Consider the following 13113-nt stretch of genomic DNA (forward strand, 5'->3'; position numbering starts at 1 on the left):
AGTTGCTACATCATGTGCTACCCTTTTCGGGAAGATGCTGAGTGGATTTACTTGCATCAAAAATTGCAACACTTTTTCATCTGAACTCGTCTGGAGTGGAGGATGAGATCCTGACACTGCAAGTCTGACATTGAGCTCAAGTCTAGGGACTCATGGACAGTTTTGGAACTTGCTGACAGAGGAAAGTACCCAACATGAGAAAATGTGCTACCTCCTTGACCGCATGTTTGGCTCCACTTATTATGTGAGTCCGCCTTTTCCCACATGAAATTATTAGTCCAATACCGTTCGAACATGACTGATGATCATTGGAAATGTGCTTGAGGCTGGCTATCAGCAGCTACTGTCCGGACTATGCATCCCTGGCTGATTCCATTCAGGGCAAGTCGTCAGGTGAGGCGATGACAAAAAAATGTAGGTTGTATTGTGCATTAGGGTTAATGCAGTTATGCAAGGTACACCCACTTATATTGCACATATCATTTTCAATATATTTATGAATAATATATGTTTTTTGCATTTTTATAGTAGGTAGATAATTTGACTTGGTCATTTTAAAAGTAGCTCGCAAGCTGAAAAAGTGTGGTCAACCCCTGGACTAGAGGAACATATACACTCACCTAAAGGTATATTAGGACACCTGTTCAATTTGTCATTAATGCATTATCTAATCAACCAATCACATGGCAGTTGCATCAATGCATTTAGGGGTGTGGTCCTGTGTCAAGACAATCTCCTGACTATCAAACTGAATGTCAGAATGGAAAGAAAGGGATGTAAGCAATTTTGAGCGTGGCATGGTTGTTGGTTCCAGACGGGCCGGTCTGAGTATTTCAAAATCTGCTCAGTTACTGGGATTTTCATGCACAACCATTTCTAGGGTTTAGAAAGAATTGTGTGAAATGGAAAACCTCATATGCGGCGGTCCTGTGGGGCGAAAATGCCTTGTTGATGCTAGAGGTCAGAGGAGAATGGGCCGACTGATTTAAGCTGAAGAGCAACTTTGACTGAAATAACCACTCGTACAACCGAGGTATGCAGCAAGCATTGGTGAGCCATAACACGCACAATCTTGTGGCTGGATGGGCTACAACAGCAGAAGACCCCACCAGGTACCACTCATCTCCATACAAATTGGAAAAAGAGGCTACAATTTGCAGGAGCTCACCAAAATTGGACAATTGAAGACTGGAAAATGTGGCCGGTCTGATGAGTCTCAATTTCTGTTGAGCCATTCAGATGGTAGAGTCAAAATTTAGCGTAAAAGAATGAGAACAGGATCCATCATGCCTTGTTACCACTGCAGGCTGGTAGGTGTTGTAATGTGTGTTTGGGATGTTTCTGGCACACTTTAGGCCCCTTAGAATTGGGCATCGTTTAATGCCACGGCCTACCTGAGCATTGTTTCTGACCATGTCCATCCCTCTATGGCCACCATGTACCCATCCTCTGATGGCTACTTCCAGCAGGATAATGCACCATGTCACAAAGTTCGAATCATTTCAAATGGTTTCTTGAACATGAACAATGAGTTCACTGTACTGAAATGGCCCCCACAGTCCAAGATCTCAACCCAATAGAGCATCTTTGGGATGTAGTGGAAGGGGAGCTTCGTGCCCTGGATGTGCATCCCACAAATCTCCATCAACTGCAAGATACTATCCTATCAGTATGGGCCAACATTTCTAAAGAATGCTTTCAGTACACTGTTGAATCAATGCCACGTAGAATTAAGGCAGTACTGAAGGCGGAAGGGGGTCAAACACAGTATTAGTATGGTGTTCCTAATAATCCTCTAGGTGAGTGTATAAGCCAGGAATAGATACATAGCATAGCAATAACTAAAGCACTAAGATTTTGAACTATGCTTTAATGCTTCTGATTTCAATAAAATAAACGACTGAATTGCGAGAACATTGTGTCAATATTGACAGAACTTTGAAGTGACCCAGTGGATATTCTGGGTGTGTTTTGACCTGAGGCCATCTCAAAGGAGCTTTTACTCTTTTCCCCCCACAAAACCCAAAAACAAGCGTCAAATCTAGGGACTGAAAAAGACGGCATGCAACGGGCGCCGATCGCCGGTGATCGATTCTGCGCAGACCTGGCTCATCTCGAACGAGCCTAATGTCTACATCTTGTCAACACACCAGTGGCGCTGCATGGCAAATTATAGCTAGAGGAAGCTAGTGACCTTAGTATGGATCATATTGCCTTAATTGCCATAATTGCCATAATGAGTGTTGTTTAACAAATTTCGGAAGTCAACTGTTATTTGACATACTAAAGCATTTAGATGAATATAAAACATTGTACATTAATTCAAACCTTGTTGATCATCTTTTTTGCGTGTGACTGCTGGCACTCGGAGGAGGGACTTAGCTCTGTTACACATTCATTTAGACTGGCTCCCATTGGAATTTCGTATCATGCTATACACCATTGGAAATGGAATTTGATTGGCTACAATTGTAACGATTGACATTTTTGATAGCCAATGACAGCTCATTTCAACATGACACAGCTTCTTGATGTTTTACACTAGGAGAGATCGCTGTCCTGGGGTGGAAACTACAAAAAGGTGGGAATAGTTTTATTGTGTAAGCAGAAACCTAACGTAAACAAAAATACCCAGCAACACAGTGCAGGAAGAGGAGAAAAGATTCTTTCAGATGGAACAAGTTCCTCAAACAATGTTAACAGCTAGCAGATAGTTAGCAATGGACTTTACAGGGGGATAACTTGGATTAATATTTATGAAAAACCCTTTTCATTCTTTTGATCGGTGGATACATACGGACTAGAGCAGGGGTGCTCATTAGGTCGATCGCGATCTACCGGTCGATCGCCAAGGCGGTGGGGGTAGATCGCATGGCATTAAAAAATAAATAAAGATGTCAGCCTATCATCCATCTTCACAATGCCAATATTCTATTTGTCACTTGATTGACATACAGGACAACCAGTCTAACGTCTGATATTTTCGTCAGCCAATCATCCATCCTTACTATGACATTTGTCACTTGATTGACATACAGGACAACCAGTCTAACGTTTGATTTTTTTCATGGGTCAGCACTCAGCACGCATGTGCATGCAGCAGCGGCAAAATTCCAGTAAGCAAGCGAGTTTGCCGAGTTAGCCTAGCTAAGTTATATCTAATAATCTCAAAAAAACGGTATAAAAATGAGTGGGGTAGCTGGACCAAGTAAAAAGCCAAAAACTTACCACTTCCATACAGAATGGGAGGAGGACTTTTTTTTCACAATGTCCTATTCAAAGTGCATTTGCCTTATCTGCAAATCTACCATTGCTATTCAGAAGAAGGGAAATGTGGAGCGGCATTTTCGGACTGTTCATAAAAGCTACGACACTGAGTTCCCTCCGAAAAGTGAACTGAGAAGGAGAAAGGTGAAAGAACTAAAATCCCAGCTGTCTGGACAGCAGGCCTTTTTCTCACAGCTTACCACGAAAGCAAAGACCGCCACCGAAGCATCGTTCCGGGTGAGTCACATCATCGTTAAACACAAGAAATCCTTCCAAGACGGAGAGATGATTAAAGAGGCATTTATTGAAGCGGCTGATTCGTTGTTTCAAGACTTTAAAAACAAACCTGACATAGTATCTTCAATCAAATCTCTCCAGCTGTCAAGAAGTACAGTTACACGGCGCTGTGAAGCAATGGCCGAGGATGTGACCGAGAAACTTAGGAGGGATATCGCAGACTGCGAGTGTTTCTCACTGCAATTAGACGAGTCTACAGACGTGAGTGACACAGCCCAGTTGTGCATTTTTATTCGTATGGTGTTTACCGATATGACTGCAAAAGAGGAGCTGTTAACAGTACTGCCTATGAAAGAACACACGCGGGGAGAGGACATTTTTCAGTCTTTCAAAAACTTTATCGAGAAAACTCAGCTTCCAGTGTGCAAATTTCCTTACCACGACGTGCCCCTCCTCAATTACCAATCGGGTGCCATAACCCTACACCAACAAGCGTTATGCACAAAAATGCTCAACATGAAAGAGATAATGGATGTGGCAACGAAAATTGCCTGTTCTATTCGCGCCAGATCTCTTCAAAGACGGCTGTTCCGTGTGCATCTGGAGAAGGCGGACTGTGACCACACTGAATTGTTGCTACACACTGACGTAAGATGGCTTAGTCGAGGGAAATTCTTGCAAAGATTTCGAGAGCTCTGTCCAGAGATTAAAGAGTTTTTATTTGTATCTAAAAATGCTGAATACAACCAGCTAAATGACAATCAGTGGCTACTAGACTTAGCCTTTTTAACCGATCTGACCAACATGTTGAATGACCTTAATGTTGAACTGCAAGGAAAAGACAAAACAGTGGTCAATATGATCAGCTCAGTCAATGCGTTCAAACGAAAAATGCAACATCTCTGCGCAAAGCTGCAGCGCCATGATTTGGCAAACTTTCAGAACCTCATGTCAGAACTGGAGACACAAGGGAAGGCATGTGCGCAACTTGACAATGGACGCTACACAGAGCAGATTGAAAACTGTCTGTCAGACTTTAACAAACGGTTTCAAGACTTTGCATTATTGGAGCCAGTTGCTACATTCATGTGCTACCCTTTTCGGGAAGATGCTGAGGTGGATTTACTTGCATCAAAAATTGCAACACTTTTTCATCTGAACTCGTCTGGAGTGGAGGATGAGATCCTGACACTGCAAGCTGACATTGAGCTCAAGTCTAGGGCTCATGGACAGTTTTGGAACTTGCTGACAGAGGAAAAGTACCCCAACATGAGAAAATGTGCTACCTCCTTGACCGCATTGTTTGGCTCCACTTATTTATGTGAGTCAGCCTTTTCCCACATGAAGATTATTAAGTCCAAATACCGTTCGAACATGACTGATGATCATTGGAAATGTGCTTGAGGCTGGCTATCAGCAGCTACTGTCCGGACTATGCATCCCTGGCTGATTCCATTCAGGGCAAGTCGTCAGAGTGAGGCGATGACAAAAAAAATGTACGGTTGTATTGTGCATTAGGGTTAATGCAGTTATGCAAGGTACACCCACTTATATTGCACATATCATTTTCAATATATTTATGAATAAATATATGTTTTTTGCATTTTTATAGTAGGTAGATAATTTTGACTTGGTCATTTTAAAAGTAGCTCGCAAGCTGAAAAAGTGTGGTCACCCCTGGACTAGAGGAACATATACACTCACCTAAAGGTATATTAGGAACACCTGTTCAATTTGTCATTAATGCAATTATCTAATCAACCAATCACATGGCAGTTGCATCAATGCATTTAGGGGTGTGGTCCTGGTCAAGACAATCTCCTGAATATCAAACTGAATGTCAGAATGGGAAAGAAAGGTGATGTAAGCAATTTTGAGCGTGGCATGGTTGTTGGTTCCAGACGGGCCGGTCTGAGTATTTCAAAATCTGCTCAGTTACTGGGATTTTCATGCACAACCATTTCTAGGGTTTAGAAAGAATTGTGTGAAAATGGAAAAACATCCAGTATGCGGCGGTCCTGTGGGCGAAAATGCCTTGTTGATGCTAGAGGTCAGAGGAGAATGGGCCGACTGATTTAAGCTGAAGAGCAACTTTGACTGAAATAACCACTCGTACAACCGAGGTATGCAGCAAAGCATTGGTGAAGCCATAACACGCACAATCTTGTGGCGGATGGGCTACAACAGCAGAAGACCCCACCAGGTACCACTCATCTCCACTACAAATTGGAAAAAGAGGCTACAATTTGCAGGAGCTCACCAAAATTGGACAATTGAAGACTGGAAAAATGTGGCCTGGTCTGATGAGTCTCAATTTCTGTTGAGCCATTCAGATGGTAGAGTCAAAATTTAGCGTAAAAAGAATGAGAACATGGATCCATCATGCCTTGTTACCACTGTGCAGGCTGGTAGGTGTTGTAATGTGTGTTTGGGATGTTTTCTTGGCACACTTTAGGCCATGAACATGCAACTGTATTTGACAGATGACACGTGTAGGTTGCTGGTTACAAAATATCAGCTTTCAGTGTGATTCGACCGCTTTGTAAATTACGTTTAATTAAAAAGTGTTTCAACTGTCCCGGCTCTCCCCTACCTGTTGCAGGGCTGCCAACTTTTCCAAAAACCTTGGAGTGAGATTTGGGGGGGCCAACCCTGGTTTTCTGCACATGAGGGCCCTGCAGTGGTGGCTGTAATCCAAGGGGTTCTCTCCGAGGGGAAGCCCGTTCCGCCTGATACGGGTTACGCACAAATGTCTTTGTGCCCTATTGGTGTGGAAGAAGCCTTGGTTCCTGTCCCGAGGACCGGGACCCTGTCGCCGTGTATTGTTTCAACAGACGCTTCCCTCACCGGGTGGGGCGCGGTCATGGCCAACCGCTCTGCATGGGGTGTTTGGCAGGAGCATCACTTGTCATGGCACATCACTTGCCTCGAGTTGCTGGCCGTGTTCCGGGCTCTGAGGAGATTCCTGCCTGCACTCCTGGGTCACCACGTGCTGATCTGGTCCGACAATACGGCAGTGGTGGCCTATCTGACTCACCAGGGGGGTCTGCGCTCGCGCCCTTTCTGCAGACTGGCGCATCAGATCCTCCTGTGGTCCCAGCGGAGCCTCTCTCTCTTGGGGCGATGTTATCCCTGGTCTTCAGAATCAGGTTACAGACCTGCTGTCGAGACAGGGGCTGAGACCCGGGGAATGGCGGCTCCACCCCGAGGTGGTGGAGTCCTCGTGCGGAAGGTTCGGGAGACTTCACACGGTCCTCTGTGGTTCTCCCTGATGCCCTTGGCCCCGCTAGGGTTGGACGCCATGGTGCGGGAGTGGCCGAGGCTGCGTATTTGCGCTTTCCCCCGGTCGATCTGTTCCCGGGGTTCCTGGAGAGGGTCTCAGGGGAGCATCTGCCTGCTTCTTGTGGCGCCGTTCTGGCCGACCCGAGTGTGGTTCTCGGACCTGATGGCGCTCCTGGACGGCCCGCCGTGGGCCGGGTTCGTCACCCTTTCCCCGCCCTGTGGCGGCTGTGGGTCTGGCCCTTGAGGGGGCCCAGTACCTGGAGGCGGGCCTGACGGCAGGAGCGGTCGAGACTTTCCTTAGCTCCAGGGCCCCGTCTACACGGAGGATGTGTGGCCCGAAGTGGAACGTCTTCTCTGCCTGGTGCAGAGGACGCATGCTGGACCATGTTACCTGCCCGGTGGTTCAGGTGCTGGAGTTTCTGCTGGATCGCTTTTCTGCGGGCCTTTCCCCATCCACCCTCAAGGTTTACGTGGCAGCCGTTCGGCTTTCGATCGCCCCTTTGAGGGATGGGTCTATGGGGAGGCTTCCCCTGGTCGTGCTGTTCCTCCGTGGGACCAGGAGGATGAGACCTGCAACTCGCCCTGGGATTCCCACCTGGGATCTGGCGGTGGTTCTCGGAGCTTTGGCTGAGGCCCCCTTCGAACCCATTGAGTCGGCTGAGGCCTAGTACCTGACCCTGAAGGTGGCCTTCCTCCTTGCTATCACCTCTCTGAGTAGGGTGGGGGACCTCCAGGCTCTTTCGGTTGCTCCCCGATGCCTGGAGTTTGCCCCGGGTACCATGTGGGCCATCCTGCACCCCGTTCCGGGCTACTTTCCCAAGGTGCGGTCCACTGTCGTGGGGCCCGTGGTACTTAAGGCATTTCATCCTCCACCTCATGTGACGGCGGAGGACGGGAGGCTCCATTTGCTCTGCCCTATCAGAGCGCTGAGTGTCTTCGCTCTGAGGTCCTCCCGGTGGCGGAAGACAGACCAGTTGCTGGTGTGTTTTGGGTTCCCCCTAGGCTGGGCTCCCCGCTGGGACATACTGTCAGCAACTGGATCGTTCTGACTATCTCCCTGGCCTATCTGGTGTGCGGTTTGCCTTCACCTATGGCTGTTCGGGTTCACTCCACGAGGGGCATGGCGGCCTCCACGGCTCTCCTCTCTGGAGCGTCTCTCCAGGGGTCTGTGTATTTTACAAACAGCAAACCAACCTGATTTCCTGACTGACATGTATTTTTGCTGTAACAAAACAGTAAATTCCTGAAGTGTAGACAGATATTTATCTATTTACACTCTTCTGAATGTTGTACTGTATCTTACTTATCTTATTTTTATCAAGACATTTTTGGTGAGTAATGGAAAAGTACTACAACAAAGATAATGTACACGTGAGTTACACGTTACAGCAGGCACCCATTTTATAGACATTTAAGGGTCCAATGTGTAGGAATTTCTCCCATCTAGCATAGAGATCATATAACTCTTGCACCACGCAGTTCCAAATTTGTATTCCAGCTACTGTAGCCTTCACGCTTCAAAAAGCCTTTCCTTTGCTCTTTTCAACATCCTTATTGTTTTCTGGGCGAAGAAGAAGACTCCTGTTCCTGAAATTTGGATTTTAAATACATGTGGTTCTTCATGTTTCCATCTTCAAACTTGCAGGAGCCGGGAAGCGACAATACCCATTAGCAGATTAGCAGCACCTGTGAGTTTATCATGTGACCTTTACCGGCTAACGTATTTCAAGATGGCGCATCAAAATATGGAGCTAGACCCCAGTTCATGCAAATGGAAATGTAAAATGTTAAGCCGATAGGAATACTTGAAATTGATAGTTGTGGTAAATATTCATGAAAAAGAACAAAGTTTGTGAACGGGTAACACCGATTTTTATTTTGACTATATATATAACTAAACACGTTACACACTGGACCTTATTTCAAGTTATTTCATGCCAACTCAGTTTTGGATTAGACAGCTCTGGGGCCTGTTTTACTAAATTTAAAACAAGCAAGCTGTGCAACATGAGATAATTTCCATTTTTCCATTTAGCAGAATATGCTAAATATCTATTGAATTTTAATTGGTCCAGAGCTGAGCTTTTTTAGTGTAAAGCGCGTTATTTTTTATTTTTGTTTTCACATTATCTTCCAAAACTGGCCTTCTCATCCTTTTCAAGACTGTTATCTCATGTTTGAATTCCTAAAATCCCTGTCATTTGACATTTGTCCTTTGTGTTATGCGACTTTTAGTGGCACATTCCATTTCCAAGATTATATTGAAAAAAATTAAATACATCCATCCAATTAAAAAACATGTATCCTTCATCTGGCTTAGAAACTTTATAAGTATTTTGCTACCCATCCTGTGTATCAACTGACCCCAAAAGAGTTGTAACTACAACATCTGATATGAGCATCAATCCACTTGCTTCACTGCTCTTTTTGGTGGTTCTTTTTTTATTGGTCTTGAATTAGAGCTTTGGGTCTCATCCCACTGAAAATGAGTTAAACTGAGTTATCAACAAGAAGAGTTGGCAGCGAAGCAGAAATAAAAGTAAAAGGACTACAGAATAATTTTTTTTTAAATAAGTTCTATGACCGGGGAAAGGAGGAAGAGTCTTGTTGACATTGGTGAGGCGTTTCAATGCTGCAGAAACCACCGTGATTTGAATGGAATGAAAACTGATTATGGACAAGTGAGTAATAATGTTAGCTTCACGGTTTCACTGTTTTCGAAAAGGTCCGTTTGCTTTTGTTTGTGATAGCAGCTGGTTGGCTTTACAGCAGTAGCGACAGTTTGCTAATCCACAACCTAACGTGAGTTTATATCGACTCTGCCATATTTCGTTTAGTCAGCAGAGACACTAACAGAAGTGCTTGCTGTGGCAATGCGCATCCATGAATCTGGGTGGCGGAGATTCTGAAGGGGGGGTGTATTTGTTTGGCAGTTGATTTCAAATATCAACAATCTTCACGCAGCATTGCTTACTGCACTGTTAAATCTACAAGTATTTTAGTAATGTCAGCTTTTGTTTTCAGAGCCATTTAATAAGCTGGTACATAGGTGTGGAGACAATGTACATTGGTAAAACATTTTTTATCTCAATCAGAATTTCCTGAGTTGAATCTTTTGCTTTGGATATGTATGATGAGGGCAATTGTTTAACATTATTCTTTACTGATAGTGCTTCTTTACTGATAGTGCTCTCTCAGCTGATCATACCAGACAGTGGTAGAAGAAGAAGTACCCAGGTTCAAGTGAGGTTTATCCAGATTCACTAACATTGCAGAAATGAGGGTGAGGAAACAAGGCACAATAGACAGGAGGTGCACCTCTATTTTTAATTATAATACATTGACAGGTATGTATATTTTCCGACATGACTATACACAACTCTGTATGATAATGTATTGCTCTGTGTCAGCGGGTGTGAAAGTAGACTTGAATTGTTATAGATAATGTGTTTGCTTGTAAATGCAGATATAACCTAAACAAGGTATTAAGATGTTTTTGTAAGTTTTGCAACAGAATTCAGGAGGATTAAACCCTTCAGTTCAAAGTCAAACATATTTGTCAGTATTCAGTGTGGAAATAATGTACTTTTCTCCTTTAAAAGGATTCAGCAGTAATGGGATACCTCCTGCCTGTGGCACTTTGCCAACAATCAATGGGCTTTAACACACTGCTGCCTATTTTGCAATGGCTGACATAGCTCTTGCCTCACACTCTGCTATACATCACTTCCCCCTGCATTCAAATTCAGTAATACATCAAACTCTTCCTCTCACCTTCTGGGTTTTATAATTCATAATCACTTCCTGGTAGCAATTTTGTTGCAGGTTGTAGGAGTATTCCGGTCGATTCCAACATGTAGCTCTGTTGTTTGTAAATTTGGAGTGGTGTCAGTAGAGAGAAAAACAAAAACAATCGGTGCTACACCATGTTATTGCTGCCGTCTCAACACCGGAACTAAACATAGCTGAATTAGCAGAACTTTTATGCCTTTCTTTCACATCTACAGCATTTAGATTCTCTGTGTTCACTCGGAAGGAATCACTTCACATGGATAGGTAGTTTTAATGACATTTTGAACATGTTAAGAGGCTAAAAACTCTTTAAAACTTGCCCTGTTTAAGCCTGTTGGGTGCTATTGCTAGCAGGGGGATAACATGGTGTAGGCAGCACTGATTGTTTTCATTTTTCTCTCTACTGACAGCACTCCAAATTTACAAACAACGGAGCTACATGTTGGAATCGACTGGAATTCTCCTTTCACCTCCTTTAGGCAGCTCTGAGTCCAATTAAATCAGTCTGAAACTCAGCCCCAGTTATTGTCTCACTTAAAAGGGAGCCAGTTCTCTAAGGGGGTGAACTGGTTGTATCCTTCATCTAATAAATGCAATCTGAAATGTGTTGCTTAACTGGAATTGCTGAACATCAGTGCTTTTAATGTACTATATGTGGGAAATGACTAATTGAAATAATAAAGGTAGGGAAATCAGAAGGTATTAAAACTGGCGCCACCCCCAAGGATCTGAGTTGCAGACAAACAACTTAGAGAGAAAAAGAGGTAGACTAAAAAAATATCTTATTTCAACTCTTTTCCCACTTTGTCAATTTTGACTAAACTTGTATTTTTTTCCACTACAAACATATCAATGCAAATACATTTAAGTCAACACAGAGTAACAAAATGTTCTTTTCTAAAATAAATACATTACATTAATACATGACAATGTGTACACTCTGTAAATGGTAAAGCAACTTAAGAGTGATTCTTGCATTTCAGGGTCACTTTGCCACCTGGAAGCATTTTGTTTTTAGAGTTCCATGAAGAGGGTGAAGAAGGTTATTTAGTCATTTCATTTGTTGCTGATTTTTTTGGTCTGTTTTGCGGGGAAGGAAAGGGGGCGTGTCTCTCTCTTTTCTAGTAGGGAGTGAAGCGACTGCACCCTCCTCTGTAAAGGCTAGCCTGCAACATCAAAGATGAAAAAGCTCCAATCAGTATTCAATGTAGAACTTTTGTAATATAAAATGAACTTCTCTTTTTCCTCCAAAGAAACATTCCTCCCATTTTCCACTTGTCTCTTGTTTAATTGAGAGGGATTTTGTGCAGTAGGTAGTTTGGAAATTTGTGAAGGGAAAGAATAGGATTGTTGCATGTACTTAGCGTGAAATTATATCATATGAGATGGCCACGAGTAAGACACTGAATGACTAACATGTGTCATCTGTATAGCCAATAAATCTTTTGTGCAAAAAGGGGCATAAGGCAGCTCAGATGAGTGAGCATGAAGCAACCATCATAGCTATTCTGGCACCTGATGAGACACCAGAGTAAAAATATTCAAAACATACATGTCAGCAACAGACACATTTCAAGCTAAATTAGCTTTTTAGACCCTAGTTTCTTGCGAAAAAAAAAAAATACTGAAGAAAACCATACTCATGGACAAACAAGGCATTTCTGCAAAAGTTTCATAACTTAATGTTTGGAGGAAACCCTCACTACCCCAAAACTGCAACTTGGTATTAAGTACGCCACACATTTGGCATAAAACAAGCTCTCCAGTGAATCAAAAACCTATAAATAATCCATCCATCCATCCATCTTCATCCGCTTATCCGGTATCGGGTCGCGGGGGCAGCAGCTCCAGTAGGGGACCCCAAACTTCCCTTTCCCGAGCCACATCAACTAGCTCCGACTGGGGGATCCCGAGGCGTTCCCAGGCCAGGTTGGAGATATAATCTCTCCACCTAGTCCTGGGTCTTCCCCGAGGTCTCCTCCCAGTTGGACGTGCCTGGAATACCTCCCTAGGGAGGCGCCCAGGAGGCATCCTTACCAGATGCCCGAACCACCTCAACTGGCTCCTTTCAACGCGAAGGAGCAGCGGCTCTACTCCGAGCTCCTCTCGGATGACTGAGCTTCTCACCCTATCTCTAAGGGAGACGCCAGCCACCCTCCTGAGGAAACCCATTTCGGCCGCTTGTACCCTTGATCTCGTTCTTTCGGTCATGACCCAGCCTTCATGACCATAGGTGAGGGTAGGAACGAAAATTGCCCGGTAGATCGAGAGCTTTGCCTTCTGGCTCAGCTCTCTTTTCGTCACAACGGTGCGATAAACAGAATGTAATACCGCACCAGCTGCTCCGATTCTCCGACCAATCTCACGCTCCATGGTCCCCTCACTCGCGAACAAGACCCCAAGGTACTTAAACTCCTTCACTTGAAGTAAGGACTCCATCCCTACCCGAGAGAGGCACTCCATCGGTTTCCTGCTGAGAACCATGGCCTCAGATTTAGAGGTGCTGATCCTCATCCCAGCCGCTTCACACTCGGC

The 13113-nt window shown here is 44.3% G+C and overlaps 1 protein-coding gene across 8 annotated transcripts in view; it reads right to left on the reverse strand.

Annotated features, from left to right (window-relative positions):
* LOC116704612 (RNA binding protein fox-1 homolog 3-like) overlaps positions 1 to 13113 on the reverse strand; it is a 751296-nt gene that overhangs the window by 7287 nt on the left and 730896 nt on the right. For 7 of the 8 annotated variants that reach the window (XM_032540219.1, XM_032540215.1, XM_032540218.1 and 4 more), the window contains one exon: positions 10084 to 11744. The exons of the other annotated variant lie outside the window; for it this stretch is intronic. In XM_032540219.1, coding sequence (XP_032396110.1) covers positions 11700 to 11744 — 45 coding nt within the window. In that variant the 3' untranslated portion in view covers positions 10084 to 11699. Of the gene's footprint in view, positions 1 to 10083; positions 11745 to 13113 lie in introns of those variants that run through there. 8 annotated transcript variants of the gene reach the window in all.

Source organism: Etheostoma spectabile, chromosome 16, assembly GCF_008692095.1.
Source record: "Etheostoma spectabile isolate EspeVRDwgs_2016 chromosome 16, UIUC_Espe_1.0, whole genome shotgun sequence".
Classification (NCBI taxonomy): Eukaryota; Metazoa; Chordata; class Actinopteri; order Perciformes; family Percidae; genus Etheostoma; species Etheostoma spectabile.